Below are 21,304 nucleotides of genomic sequence, written 5' to 3'. Positions count from 1 at the left end.
TATTATGTAAAACATCAACTGCCATGCTCTCTAGCAGCTTGACCAGTGACAGTAATGCAATCATTTGAAATCCACAAAACTGATGCTTCATTTCAATATGCAGGAAGAAGAACAAACAAAACCAAAGAAGTTGTTTAATTTTATTTTGAGTGCAGTCTGTAGAGCTCAAAGGCATTCCAGTGGGAAAAACAGAATGCCAATGCCATATTTGAACCACCAAAGCCATTTTTTCAATATTTTAGATTTTTTAAATATTTCTCAGCAAACGCATGTGTGGATCGCTTGCTGGTCACTAAAAAGTCCTGCTTTGCTTCCACTCACTCCCAAATGTTCCATTCCATTAAAAAAAGTTTGATGCCATTCATTCATCATCAGTAACCACTTTATACTGGTCATGGTCATTGTGGATCCGGATCCTATCTTTGGAACACTAGGTGTGCGTTGGGAATACACAATAGATAACAGTCCATGCGCACACACACACACACTAAATGGAAACGGAGGAAACACAACAAACCTGGGACCATGTAGCAATTAAACCTGGGACCATAGAGCTGTGATGGAGCAACACTGCCTGCTGTGCCTCCATGCTCCTTTTTAGCCATCATTATACATTTCTTAACTATAATGGATATTTAAGAATGTCAATCCTACATTCTAAAGTCTGTCCATTTCCAGGCATTTCAGGTTTACGATCAACTGCAAGCACATTAATTGCTGATTTCTGAAAGCATCATATTCAGAGTGTCAAATAGTCAAAGCCTGTGTTTGTTACAACAGTACATTTACAAATAGAGATTTTATCCATTACCTTTAAAAGGGTTTTTGGTTTGTTCCTTTATGAAAACTGTTTTCTGAGCTAGAAACCTTCCCTTCTATAAAAAAAAAAGATTCATGTATGATCCATGTTTCAAGGAATGCTCCAACCTCAAGTAGGAGGACTGAATCCACAGCAGCAGCTCAGTGGTTTTGTGATCTTTGAAATCTGATATTTCCGATTGACTACAGTGGCATCTATTATTTCTTAAGGTCACTGATGCCAAACCCTAGAATTGAACAGCAGGACAGATAATTAGCAACAGAGATGTCTACAAATCAAAACGGAAGAAAGGTTGTGAACTGCCCACTCAAGAGTCATCTCCTCTGTACCAGACTTGGTCACTAGGGGAACAGGAGCAAAGCACAACACATGGCCCACTGGAAAATCAATTCTTTCCAGTTCTCTTTTTCTCCCCATGCCTGTGTCCTTCAGTGGTTCAATAAGACCAAAAAGGGAAACAGAAAGAGAGAGAGAGAGTGAGAGAGAGAGAGAGAGAGAGAGAGAGAGAGAGAAAGAGTATATCTCTTCATCAGTGGGAGGTTTAAGGATGATGCTACTCCAGGACACTTTCTATGGAAATAAAAGTAAAAAAACGATCTCACACTGGCTAAAAAGACTCCTGGCCTGGCCTTCATCTTTTACTAACACACCAGCATATGCTGCTGAGCTGTAGACAGCCTAAAAACACCAGCCGCCTCTGATCAATACTTTCTGACTGTGCCTGTGGGGTTATCGGCATCCAATCCGAGGGAGACTAGGTTTACTTGGGAAACTAGGAGAAAAAAGGGAAGACATGGGGAGAAGATAAATGCTCTCACTCTCTTTCTCTCTCTCTGCTCTCCAAATATAGCAGATATGCTTCAGGCTAATTTGCCCCTCCACTTCAGAAAGAAAAGTATGGTGCTTCATGGGAGTTGGGGAGCAGCTACACACCATCCTTCATTTCATTCATTCTTCTTTAGAAGAAAGGCTCCCTAACTCCTGGCACAGAATATTTTCTTGAGTTTTCTCTCTTTTTTTTGGGTCAGTCTGTTGCTCACATGGGTGCAGCACACACTCTCTTCACACACATGTCTCTCTCTCTCTCTCTCTCTCTCTCTCTCTCTCTCTCTCTCTCCCCTTCTCTCTGATGTAGTTTGGCTAAGGTTTACTATTGTCTCTAATTCACAACTTGGATGTAAAGGTAATTATGAGTAAATTTTGTTTAAGGCTCCATAAATCTGATTTATTTGTTGTGTTATAATTTCATATTAAACAAAACTCAACACTTTATAAAAACTGCTATACAGCAACTGCTAATGAATTGATTTATTTTGTGCTAACAAGTGCACTTTATCCATAGATACAGACCATCACCTTCAAAGTCATTAGCATCATGGACGATAAACACAAATATGGGGGGGGAGTGTAGCATTCTTTGATATTCTCTCTCACTCAAATCTCTCTCTCTCAAAAAAAAAAAAAAAGAAAAAAAAAGAAGAACCAAGGGGAAAAAGCAAGAAGATAAACTATTAAGAAGATTAGCAAGTAGGTCATTTCGAGGCATAGAGAAAACAGCTTAACAACAAAAGGGCATGAAGGACACAGACAAAAGAGAGAGGAATTTTGAGACAATGACAGAGAGAGCTGTGCAGTAAAGCAATGCACAGATACGCAAAAACAAAATCACAGCAGAACGTCAATTGTGCGCTCTATAGAAGATCTCGGAGTCAGCGGGTACTGTGTGCATCCGCGTTATACATATACGGAGCCTGCAAATACGCCAAACCGAGCATGTGTGCTTTAAAGGGATAATTACTAATTATCTGGAGAGGTTAAATCATAGCTCTGTGTGAACACAGCTACATTAACGAGGTGAGGTGAATTATCTACACGCAAGCTTTTAAATACACACTGATGGGATTTAACCTGTGAGTAGATTCAATTGAAGTGTGTTTTTTCTTAAAACTAGAACACACACACCTGTCCACAAGACAATCTGTTCCTAACAATTCCCAGCACAATGGGACACATGCCCCCCTAAAAAAGAGCACATGTACATCCTCCCACAACTGATGTCCAGTCATAATAACGTCCATTAACAGCGTCAATTAATAAAACATCTACTGTGCTGTAAGGTTAGAGGTTTTATGTTGGTGTGTTTAAAGGAATGTTTCAGAATATTTTCTGTTCTATTCTCCATATTAGTAGAGGAGAGAGATTACAATTAAAAATCATTTTCTCGTGTTTACCTTCACTCAAAGCTCATACACACCGCAATCCTAACAATGTGCAAAAATCAATGTATTAATTTACATTTTCTTTTCATTTTTAAATTTAGAACCATGATCTAAGACAATTCTGAAATTAAGATATTGTAGAGATTTTATACTTATAACCAGCAAATCAGATATTTACAAAATTAAAATAACAGTGTCAAAAAAAATATGTAAATAAATTATGCAAATCTAAGCTGCTTATTGTAACAATAACAGTTTGAGGATGAGAGACATTAAAAAGACATGTAGATCTTCATAATTTAGACAGATGTCTGTCTGTCTGTCTGTATAGATGGATAAATGGATGGATGGATGGATGGATGGATACTACTACTACTACTAGTAATAATAATAATAATAATAATAATAATAATAATAATAATAATTATTATTATTATTATTATTATTATTATTATTATTATTATTATTATTTGTATTATTATTATTATTATAATATATAAAGCAGTTAGCCTTATTCCACTCTCTTGATAACACTCTTCTCTTTAATGTGAGCTTTCTAGACCTCCCCACTTTCTTGAACTGCTCCAGCAGATGTAGGACCTACTTTGCTAGTATGCAGTGATTTATCACATTGCTCACAATATGTACACAATGGTACAAAATGTAAATGCTTTCCAAACCTGGACACTATGCCAGTCCACTGCAGGAAATCACACATATTCAAACACTCATTCACAACTATGGTCATCATTGTGTAGCCAAGACACCCACTGGCATGCTTTTGAGAGGTGGGAGCCCGGAGGACACTGACAAGGAAACTGGTATTAAAAACCAAACACTGGATATATGGAGTGTTTTGCCTAAAGGTTTATAGACTGCCTCAACAACTGCCATTAGACCTTTATTAATAGTGACTTTAAAAAGTGTTTTCTGGTCTTTCTTTTTCAGTAAAAGAAAACATGCCAATATTATTATCCAAGGTAATGGCAGATTCGCTATAGACAGGTAGGTAGATTAGTGTTCAGGTTCAAAAATGCCTGTGGATTACTTGATATGCTGGAATAGGTTAAAGAAATTACTAAGGATAGGTGAGAGAGGAGTGTCTGTATTAACACGTCAGTCTGAATTCATTTATGACTAACAGCTCGGGCTCTCTCTGTTCTAACATCCATTCACTAACGTCAGAATTCACTTCATCTATGCTAACGAGATTCACCACTGATTAATGGTTGGTGGCTTAGACTGGTGCTGGAATAAAATGCAAGGATGGATGGAGTAGGAGGCAAAACCAGACAGCAGGAGAAGTGTTAATTAATGTCAGTGCTAGTGTGATATGGAGGGCTCAAAGGGATAAGGAAAAGGCATGAGGCTGGCAACAGCTGCCTTGTTAGATACACACATACAAGGAAAAGATGAATGCATGTTGCACGAGCGCTGACTGTGTAGTGGGCTAACAGCGCTGTGTTTCTGTCTGTGGCTGGTCTGCACACAGGGCATGAGGGAGAAAAGAGTAGAGGTGTACTGATAAAGGGGTTAGAGAAAGTAGGTCATATTCAGACACTCATATACACATGTGCTAAACCTGCTGCACTAATGCTTTAACAAGTGCCTGCTCCACACACACACAGACCATATGTCAATTGAAATCATGACATTTTCAAGAAATAAAGAAAAATACAGGGGTCACTGCATGTGAGCAACCAAAGAAGACTAATGCGTTGTTCTGCACCAATATGTTGAGACAGTGAGATCAGCTTAATGCAGGGAAAACCACTCTGACCTAAATCAAGCTTTGTAAGAATTGCAGCCTAAACACAATTGGCCATTCAAACACATATTTACATTACAGGCCATGCAATTAGCTGATTATATAAAAACTGAATTATTTAAAGACACACACACACACACGATGTGCCATTAGCATTCTTTGCCTGGGTAGCTTACTAATGGAATAATATCAGCCGAGCATGGATTGACTGGTTGCTATGGGAACTGCATCTGCAGAAGAACCGGAGAGGTGGGGTGAGAGAGTGCAAGAGAGGAGGAGGGTGTGAGGTAGAGGAAGAAACCAGGCAAGGAGAAGAGGGGAAACGGGGGAGGGGTGGTAAGATGGAAAGGATGAAGGAAGTGAGTAAAAGATGGAGGGGGAGGGAGAGAGAAAGAGAAAGACAAGGGGAGAAGGAGCATAACAAGGAGCATAACTCTTTGGAGTTTGTGTTTGGGATTCAGCACAAAGAATGACCTTGCTCAAGGAGACCTGGGCTTAGGCCAGCATGCTGATGACACACTTTTACTGGCACATGCACACACGCACACACATGAACACCACAGTACAGGAGTCATGTTTACACACACAATCACACACACAATCACACACACACCATCACTGTGGAAACACAACACTGCATCACCTCTGAAGGTGCCATAGACAGAAATGTTGAGAAATAAAAAGCCAAAAATGCATCAGTAAGGTAGTTTATAAAGCCCTGCCAATTCTGCCCTCTAGGTTAGCAATTTCCTATTATATCTGCTCTGAAAGGAAACTACAAGGCCAAGCTTATATTTCTGCCAAACAGATTTTAAAATAACACAGATTTTTTCACTGATAAGAATTTTTTTTATCAACACAATTTCATGCTTTTTGTAACAGAATTCTAAATCATGTAATACAATAATACAAAAATTAAGCTACTGTAAACATCCACATGGTACAGTACCAACATAAACAGTGTGATATAAGGTGAGTCGACCTCATGAGCAGACCTGTAGAAACCATTCCTATTTACATGGTTATGTGCTATTCTAGACAATTTATGAATAAACTGCAGGATTTTATTGTTCTTACCCTGCCAAGCAGCATATAAATTGAACAAACGTCTTATGTACTGTTGTTATAGAATAAATATTCATGATTAATTAAGCTCATAATATGGATTTGAGATATAGTTTAAGTCAATAATCATGCCACTGACAAATGGCTTAGCATAAAAATATCGATGGCATATTTTCAGATGAGTTCTCCTTTCCGATCACTCCTACAATTGCTATTTCTCCTAAAAGTTACAAATCTATGAAGCCTCTTTACGAAGATTTACCAGGATTCTGTAAAGCAGATACAGTATATTCCTTTTTCTTAGTATTTATTCTTATTTCTCAGTTCTGAGAAAGAAATATCCAGTTGTACGATTCTATACAGAAATGATTCCATATAGGAAGCTAAGAATGTTAAAAATATATATAAAAAAATGTGTCTAATATTCAGAATCCTTGATGGCAAACCCTCCTTCATAGCTTTGTAAACTTTAGGCAAATAGCAGTGGTAGAACTGGTTGAAAGGGACAATTATTAGAACTAGTGAAGACTTCTAGCTAAAGTCTTTTAGCTGAAATCTGGTAGCTGCTTCCCTCAATATGAACAAGAATTGGCTATGAATTGCGTATGTTGACATCTGACTGACACAGTGAATGACCAACCACTAATTAATGACTAGAAGGTTTCTATTCTAACCTGTAAAATGTTAGAGATGATGAAGAGATGTTCATGCGCATTGGTCACTGCTAGAGTGGTTAAAATAAAAGACAAGCAAGCATACTGTTAGCTTCTACTCACATTTCTTCTTCAAGCAGATATAGTATTGCATAAAAGGATGCATAATATCTATGCAGAACACAATGCTTTAAAGTTTTTTTTTTTTTTCTAAAGTCTTTTTATTATTACAGGCTAGAGAGAGGCTCATTTTCAGCATTAAAACAGAAGGGGGGGGGGTGTAAAGCAGAGTAATAACTGTATTAAACATGATCAAAGCCTGGGTGGACAGAAATAAAGAGCAATGGAGCATGAGTCTGCCAATTCAACAGTGAGAGAGGCACTGGTACGGCAGAGAGAGAGACTGGGACATAATAAAGTGTGAGGCAGGTAGACAGATCAGACAGATCAGACAGATCAGACACCAGGTCTGGTGCACCACATCCATGACTGTGCATCTTCGTTGATCTATACAGTAACTAAGTACCTTTGATAAATTTGTTTTTTTCCTGCCAGCAATCCAGGAGTACTGAACAGGGAAGACAATCAGTTGGTCAATTCAATCAACACAGAGTTATTACTCGAGTCAGACAACTAAGAACATCTAGATAAATGCAAACAAATGGTTTACTGGGTATTGAAGCTTGTCTGCTGTCAAACTAACACTGTGTTTAAAATATTACCAACCCACAACATCCAAGAAATCGCAGGCACATGGTGTGATAAACAAACTCAGGTATAGAGTGTTCTAGATTTAGATTAATAATGCTACAGTGCAATTGTGTCTATATACTGGCTATGTAGTGTCTGCTGAAAAAATGCCATGTAATTTCCATCTAAAAATCCTCAGCTGCTGAGAAATCACATCACATCAAACTACATCACACTACATCAAACTACATCAAACCTCTTTAATATCTATTTTGTTGGTAATGTTGGTAGATTTTACACTTGATAACCACACATCTAGTTATAGCTTAATACAGTTGTCCAATCTTATCTGCAACTGGTTTTCATTTGATTCAAGCACGAGAAACACCTGAATTCACTGGTATAATCAGGTGCTTGTTTTCTGCTTGGCTGGAATGAAAACCTGCACCAACACCAGCGCATGAAAAATCCAGACCATGGAAAATTAAGCTTTACAATGATTTGTTCAGACTTCTAGCTAGAAATGTCATGAAATGCCAAGAACCCCTTAACTAATCTAGTAAACACACCTTGGGGTGTCAGAGTGACACATTTGGTAGAACTACCCCTTAACAGCTCCAGGCTCTGGGGTTCGAGCCCAAGCTCTGGTTTCTGTCTGTATGGAGAATTCAATTTAACTTCTTCTGTCTGCATAGACTTTGTCTGGGTTCACCATTTTCCTCCAACCTCCAAAAAATTTGCGGTGCATAAGTGTGTGAATGTATGTATGTGTGCATAGTGCCAACTGTTGGATTGCCAGGACTCTCATTCAGGGTGTAGTCACAGATTTGCTCTGGATCAACTGCAATCCTGACCAGAATAAAGCAGTTACTGAAGCTGAATGAATGAATCAATATAGCTTGCAATGAATATCTCATTGCTGTTTGTACACATGGACATGGATAGCTCATGACACTGTAATTGGCAAGTTTTTTTCATAACTAAGTGGCTAGTGTGTCTGAGGTCAAGATGATCCATTTGTTGGCCTACTGCCTAGGAGTTTTAGTGTTTGACCCATTTTTGAATCCTAAGGTCCTGCAAAAACATCTTTAAAAATGCAACTGGAGGAAAAACTGAGACTGGAATGCTCTTATAACATGATTCATGATTTCACATAAAGTGTTACAATAATACAGCGCTAATGAATTCCTGTGGTAAATTGGCTTCTTACAAGCATTTAGATTTAGTGCCAGATATCAATGGGGACTGGGTTCTCATTCAGATGTCTGAGCGTGGGAGCTGAGAGGAACAGAAACCGAAGAGTTTTGTGAACAGCCCAGTTTAAACACGCACTTAAACAGATTCAACACAGTTGGTATCCCGCAGCAGGATTTTCTCACTCTGGAAAAAGTTGCAGAGACAAACAATATACTTGAAAAACTTTACTGACTGCAGTAACACAGTCAAAAGAGTCAAAAGTGTTTCACCTCAGCTTCAAGTCAAGATTTCATATGAAAAGTAGTTGACAGAATAGTGTATAGTCTCCTATATTTTTTACTTAGTAATATCTGACAGGTTACTCAAGTCTTTCGTGAATAATGCAGTGTTATGTTGCGTGTGTGTGTGTGTGTGTGTGTGAGAGAGAGAGAGAGAGAGTGCAAGAAAGCTGCAGTACATCTTTCATGGTGCACATCTCAATGCTGAGCATCTAGCTAAACATAGAGCTGCAGCAGCACTAAATAATTTATTTCTACCGGTAGGAAGAGGAGAGAAAGCAAAGGAAGTGTGAGCAGGAGAGAGGAAAAGTGAGGATGGTGACAAAAAAAGGAAAACATGAGAAATGATGGCAAAAATATAATCCACTATTTTTGTACAGAGCAGGGAGTGCTATCAGAGATGACAGTGTGGCATCACTAGAGATAAGAGGGTTATGTTCTTCCTCCCACAGTCTTTCATTCAGGATGATCTGGGTTAGATAGGACGCTTTAGCATCTATTCATCGCAAATTAAAAACACCATTCTGCTTGCAGTTATTCAGCATTTTGTTAGCTCAGCACCAAATCAAAGACTGTGGACTCCACCGCTTAGGAATAATCAGCATTCATTCCACAGGCCTACAATTAATCCTGGTATAAGACGAGAACTAGGTTAGAGAACACAAAGCACGTATATCACATACATACGACCAGGACAGTGTGTGCTACAGGGACAGAGGACATAGCTGCTTTGTAGGCTTTGCTAAATAGGCTAAGGCTGCTGTGAAGGTGGTGAAGGAGAGCTAAAGGTTAATTATGTATCTACAGGGAGCAGCATGTAGTCTCTGAACAGAGCCTTTTGCTCAGCATATGTATCATCATTACTCCAATAGACACCAGCACAGAGAGGCCTTCTTACCACTGGTCATTAGCACAGTGGTGTTATGAAGGTGTTTTCCACACTGGACACATTCAGTCTGTGTTTAAGACTGGGTAAGTCTCCAGGTAAGACTGATAAAGGGGAGCAAAAAGAGGAGATAAATCTAATATGTATTTAGTAAGGAAAAAAACACTGTATGAGACAACATTTATAGGAAAATCCAGGACAAGTTCATACGTGATAGACTTTTTGATCTCCTTAAAGTTACAATTTAATATTGTGGAACATCCACAAAAGCATCGTTTTACAGAAGGCTTCTTTTGTTTTTGCTTCTAATGTGTTTATTATTAGGCTTAAATTATGTGGCTCATCTGCCATATAAGGGTCAGTGAATTAATTGTTGCTATAGAAATAACATGTTTATTTATGTTCATGTTCATGTTTCTGAAGCATTTCACAGCAAAGATACACTTTGCTATTCGAATCTGCACCTAAAATCACACCACCTTTTTTAACACCTCCGGCAATCACATCCAGTCCATTTGTTTTTATCACCTACATATCTTCACTAGGAGCTGTTAGAGATGGAAAAGAAAGGTAATCCAAGATGTGCAATCCTATAAACCGCCATAAAATTTATAATCGGATATGCAACAATATCTTGATTTTATTAGGAATAAATTAATGATGTAATAATAATATGACAATTTGTGCAATATCTTTAGAAAATGTTTGGATCAGTTTCTGGGGGAAATGAGGGACATGATCAGACATATATAAACGCCAATGCTAAATTTTTGTTTTGTGAAAGAGGTCAACCATAATACAGGAGAACTGGAATAGAGAGATAGAGTACTCGCTCTAGAGCCAGTAGAAACAGTAGATGATAGGTGGAATGAGGCTTTTAATCACAACACCACAGCCTTAACCACTGATCCACACCATTTGATCAGGTTCACTAAACATATATGCACATCTCTCAGCTGTCCTCTGTCCTGTGTGTAAAGAAAAGCCAACACCATTCGACTTCTGCTGAACAGATACTGGGTTTTATAAACATGGTGTACACTTACTGCCAGCGCCGTGGAGGATTTAAATCAGACGGAATATACTGTAGCTATTAGTGTTTGCTAACAAAACAAAGCTCTCCTTTTCTGGAACTGTAGAGAGAGTCAGTTACAGAACAAGAATTTTCTCAGCTTTGACTGGAATTAGACTGGAAATATCCATAAATATACTATCATCAACAATATCCTAAGGTCTTAAAGCATGACAAAAAAAAAGATAATATCTTGATTTATTTCTTATTATCAGAATACAATAAACCAATGAGATCAGCAAGTCTATTTCTAGAGATATTTTACTATTTTAAAGCTCAAAATATTCTTGTTCTATAAGCAGATAATTTTGCTAGTTTTTGAATGTTTTTGAAAGAGCAAAATTATCTGCCACTAGAATAAGATAATTTACAGCTTAATACTCTTTTATTTGGTTAATTACAATTTTTACAATGAGAAATAGTAGATAAATCTGACTAGATTCAAGATATTACTTGGTAAGATGTCACTTTTTGCGGAGTGAATGTTCTTTGAATGATTTATGAAATTCATTAACAATGTAAATGCCTGACGTTCTGTCCTCTGACAATTAAAGAGTGGACCACACAGTGTAGGTATTACTGTGAGGTGATTCCTAGTTCATTTGGTTAATCTTTACGTTCACAGGAAGTGTTGCAATATTATTTTCATAAGAGGTGACATAAAGGTGAGCATAATGAGCATTAAGCTAGTGCTTTTTTTCTATTTGTGTGTTTGTGCATGAGTGCATCTAAGCAGCTTTTTGACCTCATACTCATCACCGTGTCCTAAAGTGTCCTGTGAGCTGATGTTCCCCCTCCTCTACACACAGGCACACACATATACACACATACAAGTCTGGGCTATTATTTTTGTGACCTATATAACTATAAATACAGCTAATTAATACTCTGCCTAAACAGAAACCTAAACCTTTTTACTTTAACCTCATTAACCAAACAGAACTCTTTGGGCTCTTTTAATTTTTAAATAAAATTTGCAGTTCTGGTAGACAAGCTGTTTGTTTTCCTCATGGGGACAAGCCAAATGTTCCCACAAGGACAAAACTGTGAGACATTCCTATTCTTGTGGGGAAATTTGGAACAAACAAGTCCTCTAGGGGTTGAATGCAATGGTATTATCTGTATTTAGTGCTTACAATATTCTTATCTGTATTTAGATTTAAAGCCAAGGAGTGACAATAACTAGAATAGTTGTTTAATTAAATATGAAATGTGTGTGAATTTCTGCTCTGACACTTCCTCAATCTCAGATTCATAGTAGCTGGGCATGATATTAGTTTTTAATCCAGTTTACGCAATTATGACTGATCCTATTTTTTTTTAAAATATAATCAATCAATCTAGTGACCTAAACCATTTCAACCCTGAGCAGGCAAAGAGCAGGGATGAATGAATGAAGCTTGTAAAAGAATCATGCAGCAACTCATGTTCATATTAATAAATTCATTTTATTCACATTATTAATAATTAATTCATTCTTTGTCCTGCAAAAGAAAAGTGTGACTTTTCTTGCATTCCCAGAATCCCAGTCTCAACCAGATTTCTGGCAAGCTGTCTAAAGTCTGAATAGTGTATTTATATTTGGTGACATCTCTGATTGCCTATTTTGCGGAAAAAAAAAATCAATTCATATGTCACACTCCCCCTCGCACTGCCTCAGCTGAACTCTACTCTAATCACTGTCTCAATAAAGAGCCGTGCTATTTGCAATATTTCTCTGTAAACCTCATGGATCATAATTCACTTCGGTGTGCTGCATATCAGTGAGGATAGAAGTGTGAGGATGTCATTGCTGTGTAAATAGGCTGAGAAGCTGACATGCGTGCCATTGTGCATTGGCTTTACCTTTTGAAATGGCTGAGCAGGGTTCCAACCAACTCGCCGATGCGGCTCTCGCCCGCTGGCACCATGCCCTGTAGACACACGATCAGGTCCCGGTTGTCCTTGGTGTGGAAGACCACTAGCTGGTCCTTCCCTGGGGACACACTCATGCCCGTCACCTGGGAGAACAAGAGCAGGGGGAGAGGGAGGGTGAATACAGAGTACAGTCTAATGAGCATTATTGTTGTTTTCCCTGAATGTGGAAGTGCAGCAGCTTTCAGGAGTCACACTTATCAGGGACAAACATAAGACTAGTCACTTAGAATAGAATAGTCCAGGGATTTATCAACTGCACATGTGGCAGTTAGACATGATTACTGCAGACAATAATTTTGACGTTATTACCTTGTGCTTGAGCAAAAAGCAGAAAACCTGATTATTAAAAACTCAGTAACAATGGCCAGTTATTAAATATTAAAACATGCAAACATATCAGAAAAATTCAGCACTGTTTGCATGTACATTTACCGTTAAATAAAAGATGAGACAGACATGCGAGAATGTCTTACCTTATTTATTTTCATTGTATTATTTCACTTTCCGACGCGGGACATACATCATAAGACTAAATTATTCATGGAAATGTTCTGCAAAAAACTTTGTTTTATGAAAATATTTATTAAATGTTCAGGAACTGCTTTTAGACTTTCATTACAAGCAGGCTTCAAACAATGGGTTTTGGTTCATGTCTCAGTACATGTCAATGTGTCAGAATTCTAGCTCTGGGTAATAGTTCATGAGTAACAGATGCGCTAGATAGATCGAGATTTCCATTAATGCCTTAAAATCTCATATTTTTACGATGAGATATTCATCGTAAGGCACATTATTATACAGTAACTACCATAAATTATTCAGTAAAAACAACAAACAGAGCAGTCTTGCCATACTTAATCGTATATCATAGAATCTGGAAGTGTTGTGTAGTGAAACTGTATGGCATGAGGTGTAAATATATATTCTGAGATGGACAGTGTAAAGCTAGGTTGGTGTTTAGTTCAAAGTGAAGTGTTTAGCAGACTTCCTGTTAACTTTTCAATCACTCTGTCTCTTGAATTTAGTGTGAGGCCTTGAGAATAAGCCCAGGTGGGAAAACAACCTAATGGACATTGCAACGGATCAAATTCACTATGACTAAGCAAGCAGGAACACCACACCATAATTTAAACACCATTTAGACTTTGTTTCAGCTGAGACGGTACTGTTAGATGATATCAAACAGAGCGGTCGATATGCATAGTGTGTTAGTTAAAAAAAAAAATGCTCATGTGTTCTGCATGTAGCCGCTGTGACTACACTGGATTCATTACATACTGGATGTCAAGCAAGGCAATTCCAAGCAAATGTTATGGGGCAGAGGAGCGGGAAGAACTGCTGAGCAGCCTGGACTATTCTTGTCCTGTACTGCCAGTAATAAGCATTGCAGTAATGGCAGTAGAGATCAGCAACCTCACTCTCCCTCCCTCGTCCATTCTTGAAAATGTGTTACATAACAATTGACTCCCTCTGACTCTCTTCCTCTGTGTGTTTATGAGAGAAAAGAGAGAGAGAGAGAGAGAGAGAGAGAGAGAGAGAATGAAAGAGAGCGCAAAGATCCTAAATCTATCAAATCATTTTCATCTCAACTCCTTCGGTTTATCTATAATCTTTTTCAATCATCAGTATTATTTCTAAAAATTACCTCGACTTATAAATACACAGTTATCAGCTCCAGTTGATGTTTATGATCTTTCCAAATTAAGCAACCAGTAAAACAGGATGCAAAAAAAAAAAAAAAAATCAAGAGATTAGCAGAAGCTATAATAAACAAATAAGTCAAACAAAGGGGGAGCGAAAAGACAAAGAGACAGATTTAAGAAAGAGCAGAAGGAAAACACAGAGGAGGCAAATCTGTGCACATGCCTAAACGCTACCAGACGTCAGCTGATTTCTCTTCCCACTCCGTCGTCATGACAACCCCATCTCCTGGGATGTTGGCATGACAACAGCAGAGAGGAAAAACGGATGGAGAGGAACAGGGTGGAATGCTGGAGGGTGAGGGGCGAGGGAGGGACTACAGTCGAGATTGTTGTTAATATCGCTATGGGTTTTCCTTTCTCCATCTCATTATATGATATGGTGTCAAGGAGGCTTAATCCTTAAGCATCACAAATCACCATAAATCATCCTAAAACACCGGTACTGTGATAGTATCATTGCACAGAGCCATGGTCCTCAGTGGAGCAATAAATAAATATGGGGTCAGGAAATGGTTAGTTGGGGCAGAAGTTTTCCCTATTCAGGAACCATTAAGTGATTCTCTCAGATAACTAATCTTCAGGTTATTAAACAGCAGCCATATGTACATATCATCCTGCTAAATACAGTGATTAACTGATCCATTACAATTCAATCAAATCGAGTTTGTCTCTGCTGATTATTTTTAAAATAAAATAAAAAAATAATGCAAACGGAATTTACAAGTGTACAATTTTTTCCCCCATTCAGTCTGGTGAATATTTTTGTTAGGGTTTTGTCTACAGGACATAAGGTCGAATACACAGCCTGTAGATATACTCTGTGCTAAGAACAGGAGCCAAACCCCCCTCCTTCACCGACAGCCCAGTATTATAGAGCTCTGCAAGAAATATGGCCTGGAGCCCACTGCAGCTCTGAGACAGCCGCACCACACACTACAGATGGATTAGAACTGCAGGTTACAGCTCTCCCTATTTCACTTCAGCTGTAACTCAGGACTTCACACCTATCTGGAGCTGACTGGGTGATGGTGTCTTTTGATTTAAAGTCAGGGGGAATGCTGCTGTGTGGAGGTCAACCGTTCAGGTTTAAGCCTGTTTAGCGACGGCTAATCTGCAACACAGGCAAAGGGCTCAACTCGAGCGCTTGCTTGAAGCATGACGGACAATTTAATAACACACAAAACTGGGCAATGTTATGCTAAACTTTTTTTTTTTTTTTCCAAAACTGTTATTCCTTGAAAATTAAGACAAAACAGATGCATTATAGGTAGGGATGTAAAAATAAAGGATTCACATCAGAAAAAAATAAATCAACAATCTACAATACAATAGAGCCATAAGATCTGGATCTAAATAATAAGGGAGTGGTTCAACACTGATACAGTTTTATACAATATAATGATTATAAACTGATCAGTTTACTGTTAAGTTTAATGTTAAAATGTATGTTAAAGCAGTTATAGAGTGTCTGTCTTTTTTCTCTCTTGAAGTAAATACATTTTGCAGCTTTTCAAGTCACTAGGAAACCCAGAAAGCATAAAGTCCTCTGTCCTGAAGACAATCTCGGGGTGAAATTTCACGCAAGTGAATCATTTTAGATTGGGCCTGAAATAATCTGCATTGGTGCTAAAAGGAATCACATTGGATTAGTACTGAACTGAAGTGTATCAAACCGTTTGTTGTGTACTAACAGTATGTGTATCAAATTATCTGAGAAATGGATTAACTCCATGTGTAGTGTACAGATATCTGGATTTTGACCAATACAGCCTTCCAGTTTAAATCCAAGGGTGAAATGAGCAGAGTGTACAATAAATGAAAAGAGGCTGGAAGGAGACACATACGTTGTACAGAGGGATGCTCTTCATGGGCTTGTACTGTTTCAGAGGGTCCATCTTGTAGAGGTGACGATCGGTGATTAGCACTGCTCGGTTCTCTGCCTTATTGAAGTGATTGATCTACAGAAGCAATATTTAAAATGATATAAGAACGTAGAAAAGACAAGTACAAATACAAGCACATGATGTAAAGGTGTGTTGTACCTTGCGAACGTTGCAGGAGAAAAGGACTCTCATGAACTTGTCTTTCCTCTGCAGGTCACTGGACACCAAGGTGAAGGAAGATGCTGCCTCAGGACTATCCCGCTTCTGAGCATCAGCACACAGAGTGGAAGAGGGGAAACAAAATTCATTTGCTATTCAATTCAGTTGTTGCTCTTTCTTATTAAATTCCTTCATCAGTATAACACTGACCAGGTAATTGCCCTCCCAGGCTCTCTGCAGGCCGAGATCTGCCCTCTGACCCTTCAGGCACTCCAGCGTGGCCACTTTAGCCCTGACCTGTAACATCTCCTCTGGAGACAGGTTTTTAATGATGGTCCAGGCCCACCACCTTCATCAGAAACACATACAAATAAACAAAGACATTTTACTCTCAACAGCAGGTATATTATATATTAGTGTCCTTCAGGAACTTTTGCCTACTGACAATTATTGCCAAATTATTTTATTTTATTTTATTTTATTTTATTTTATTTTATTTTATTTTATTTTATTTCATTTCATTTTATTTATTCTCATGTAAAACCTACACAAAATTACAGTCTAAAAGGCTTTTAACAGAAACATTACAGGAAGTCAATATCATCAATATACATCAATAATTATAATTACGGTGCTTTGTTCAAAATATAGCTCAAAATATAGTTCAAAATATAGCACATAAATGAAACATTTGGGGGTGAAATAGCAGACAAGTAGTTGACAGGTATGCCTCCGCTGCCAACAAGTCTAGTCCTTTCTGTAAGAAATGTGTATCTTATTTAAATTTCTCTTATAATATAAAACAGAAAGAATCTATTGAAGATAAACTATTGCACTGATTTGACCTTGCTGTTACCTTGCCCCTGTTTGAACTAATTCCAAAATCTAATCATTCCAAATCGAATCATCTGCTCATTACGATGTGAATTCCTTAGAAAATCCTTTCAATTCTAACCATTCGTCCCTGGATAACAGACCAGTGAGACTCTCAGATGGGCAACCCAACAGAGTACTGCATAAAACTGAAAAGAATCATCATATTTTATAGACACGCTATGTGTTATTCATGGGTTTGTACTATTTTCCACATTTCCTACCTCATTACTTTTACTTCTGTATTTTCCACATTGTATAATTATTGCAAAAACATTAGCAATAAAATAACGCATATGGAATTATGCCATGACCAAAAAAGTGTTAAATCAAAACTAGAAGCCAGATGACAGCTTTGCACCCTCTGGGTATACACACATGCTGAGCGCATTTTGGCTGCTTGTACCATTGTTCTAAATAAAAACTACTTGCTGAAAGTCTTGTCAAAACATGCCGTTTTTCTATTTCAATTTTGTCTTTGGAAATAAATTCATATATGTAGTAATATTATTTAGATTTGTCCTATAGGCAAATTTAATGCGTTAAGATCTTTAATCAAGTGTGTCATGAGCTTTGGAAACCAAACACCACAAGCACAGGTACCAAAATGGACCAGGATGAGTGAACTCTTTCATATACATAAATCACTGATATGTTTTTTGTATCATATATTGAGTAAGATAGAGATTCACACCTCCAAACAAAGCTATAGTGTAGTGTGGGTGGAGGTACAGCTATAAGTGTGGGTGTAGATACAGATATCTGGATTTGGACAAACTCATCTCTATGTATTCTCCACACAGAAATGTAAAAGAAACAAGCCCGAGGTCAGCCTAATGACTGGGTGAATGTGGAGGCTAACATATGACATCATGTCACGCCGTATGAGTCAAATCATTACCACACCATATCTCTACAAAGAAAACATGCGTCACAGATAAACATGCTGTTAATTATCACTGCTCAGGAGTAGGACATAACCGTGAGCTAGAGTCATAACCGACTCCTACGCTGCAGCAGTGCACTGATTCCCATTCAGCTCCTGAAACGTGTGCATCAGTGTGCATGTGAGACAATGAGACATAGAGGATGAAAGATAATGAGCTTTGGTGTTTACTGGGGCTCTGACCTGTTGTAGATGTTTCGTAGCGCTTCCTCAAACCTGCGCAGTACTTTGGGAGGTGTGGGCCACTTCACGTGCTTGCCGTGGTCCTTCATGCTGCGTACGTTTTGGAAGCGCCGGTGCACCTCTCGGATATAGGACTTGACCTTGTAACGCTGGTACGCTCGCAGAATAATGAGTCCAGCCCGCATGCGACGGTAACGCATTCTAGCAATAGTGCCACGCCATATCTTTAGGAAAATGACAGGAAACGATGGAAAGAAACAGAAAACAGACACAATTTCAGATTATTACAATAAAAGTCAGTCAGAAAGTCATTATATATATAGTGAGGGTTGCAAAAATAAAGTAACACACACACACACATGCTCACACGAGCATTTACATACAGAACAAATGGTGATGGCCGAACTGCTATAGTCCTTGACTTGAGCATTAACAATACAGGGTAATGGATCTCCAGGGAGCTGTTTAAGCTGCTCAGCTCTCAGTAAAGTTAGCGCCACGCTCTCCCTCCTGTCCACAATGACTCCATTACACGGGGCAGCTAATTGTGTGCTTGAATGAATGTTTGTATGAATAGAGACATATGGGTCCTTTTACTAATTTCCTCCATTGCCTGAAAAGTAAATATTCATATCTGAGCCTGCATGACTGGACGACCTAGCATCAAAATCTTTATGCTTTATATATGCATTTTCAAAAGCATTTTAATACCAAGCATAATTACATAAGTAATAAACAGAACCAAAAGAAACTAAGCACCCAAAAGTGTTTGCTAGATTTTGTTTTTAAGTCATTAGACCAGACCACTAATGTGGTCATTTTACTGATTTCCTGAGGCACTAAAGCCCATGCTGTGAACTGCTCTGGAAGAGTATCCAAAAAACCATTACAAAAGTGTCCTAGAGTTGTTTTTATAAATGTACTTGTTTAGTCTGATTTATGGGCTATTACTACAAAAAAAAAGTACTTGTTTATTCTGATCCATGCATAATCGATTACTACACTGGAGAGATTTAAGAGTGTAACATAAACCGGTCATCATTTACTTATTTACTTTTTGTTGATCTTTCATATTTTACTTTATGGGAAATTCTGCCTTTAATTTAATATAGGTTGATCCATGAATAAATTTGTTCAGTGTAACTGTGAACTGTCCTGTCAGTATGAAAACCCTGAAGCGCTTTTAAACACTTAAAGATTTCAGATTCCAAATGTTGAAAAAGCGTTACATGGATATATGGAGAAAAATGCTTTACTTAATAATATATAAGGCTCTGAAAGTATGAGCAGTGATGATTACTGGAATAAAAAGGATTTTGTCTTCCAGAATAGTAGCAGAAACCTCAACCCATCAGAATTTACAGTAAGCATCAAAACATTGAATAGACTAGTTATGATTTTCCATTTTAAATGAAAAGCATTTCACGTAGTTCAGAGATATACTCCAACAACAGAAACTGTACAGAGTTTTGCATATAAAAACTCCAGCATGAAAGGAAAAGCACTTTTAAAAAAAATCTCAATGGGATTTGCTACATAGAGGATAAATAAATATCATTCTAGTGTCAATATGGGTGGCTAGAAATCTAAATTTTTTGGATTTTTTCCTTTATTTCACAGAATTTATTGTATAAATCTACCGGTATTACAGTACTAGCCTAATCTCATTGTTAATTAGTGGACAAAAGGTCAAAACAGGTTGGTGGAATCAACCGATTATGCTTTCATTTCCAATACGTGTAAACCATTTTCCAGGTAAAGTCTCCAATCTCCTGCACTTGTTACCACTGGTGAGCAAAAATAACTTTCCTGACACTCTGTGCTGATCTGTGAGTCATGCTGCAGGTCAAAGAAACAGCCACCTTATCCTGTGCAGTACAGCTTACTATATTTAAGTTCCACATTAAAAGCCAGGATGTGGTCATAGATTTACTATTGACAGAAAAAAGAAAAAAAAAAAGATAATTCGGATCGGTCGAACAATCCTGCTGTTACTCATCTGTGACTCATTTTTAATTGTAGGGTTTCTTAGTAGTATTTTTTTTGTAAGAATTATTTGATTTCTTTGCATCTGTGTATTAGTTACAGTGAGTGCTATTATAACACCCATTTTTAGCCTTCTACAAAATCCATGATAAGATTAAACAGGCTGAAAGCGATTGCAGAGAAAACTGCAACCTTTCTCTCCACGCCCCTATGTGTGTGTGTGTGTGTGTGTGTGTCAGTGTGTCTCCCCCATCGGAGATCGTTGTGAGTCACTGCTCCACACAGTACAATCCAAACTGGCGACACGACAGTCACGCTACATCACATCTGATCCTGACACTACTGTCATAATATTTCCTGTTTTGAACCGATAAACCAAGATGCCTTCTGTCACTTTAAATTGAAAGTTTCGAGCCAGATACTCATTGTGGAAGCAGTGTGTCTATGTTGACAATGCAGCAGACATTTAAACAGGAGTGCAGCCAGACGGAGCGTACCCAGGGGAACGTGGGTAAATTAGGCCAGGAGCAGCCCCTGGTTCCCCCTCCCCTCCTATAAGCCAGTCGGATTGGTGCGTTAACTACTTGGACACATTGCTGCATCGCCTCCCTTTGCTTTTATGGTCCAAATTTACTACCAGGCTGTGGAAGTCTCACTGCAATAAAGTGTGACAGATTGCTATGTTAACTAGCTCTGATTTGCTTTTTAATGGACTCATTGGTTGAAGAGATGTGATAATTGCCAGTTAGCCTGTTGACAGACACTGGGTTGCATCCACAGGAATCAGTATCACTTCACCAAATAGTATATTTACGTATGATCACTCTAAATTCTTTCTTGAATCAGCTGCACTTTTTAATATATGCTATTATATATACACAATATGTGCCTTTTACCTTCAGGTGTCACCAGACAGTTACAGATGACTGAGAAAATGCATGCTGGCTTATCATTAATCAGCCGGACAGGCACGCAGTGCAGCAAAACCATTCCCAACAATCAGGAG

General features: G+C 38.1%; 1 protein-coding gene across 1 annotated transcript in view; it reads right to left on the bottom strand.

Annotated features, from left to right (window-relative positions):
* Positions 1-21,304, bottom strand: part of myo1d (myosin 1D) — a 58,158-nt gene that overhangs the window by 2,104 nt on the left and 34,750 nt on the right. Inside the window, exons 17-21 of the mRNA XM_058406074.1 lie at positions 18,313-18,536; positions 16,521-16,659; positions 16,311-16,415; positions 16,113-16,226; positions 12,494-12,648 (exon numbers count right to left, since the gene is read on the bottom strand). Of these exons, the coding sequence (XP_058262057.1) occupies positions 12,494-12,648; positions 16,113-16,226; positions 16,311-16,415; positions 16,521-16,659; positions 18,313-18,536 (737 nt within the window). The remainder of the gene's footprint in view (positions 1-12,493; positions 12,649-16,112; positions 16,227-16,310; positions 16,416-16,520; positions 16,660-18,312; positions 18,537-21,304) is intronic.

Source organism: Hemibagrus wyckioides, linkage group LG13 (assembly GCF_019097595.1).
Source record: "Hemibagrus wyckioides isolate EC202008001 linkage group LG13, SWU_Hwy_1.0, whole genome shotgun sequence".
Taxonomy (NCBI): Eukaryota; Metazoa; Chordata; class Actinopteri; order Siluriformes; family Bagridae; genus Hemibagrus; species Hemibagrus wyckioides.
The sequence above is the reverse complement of the archived record's forward strand: the minus strand, read 5'-3'. Positions and strand labels throughout refer to the sequence as shown.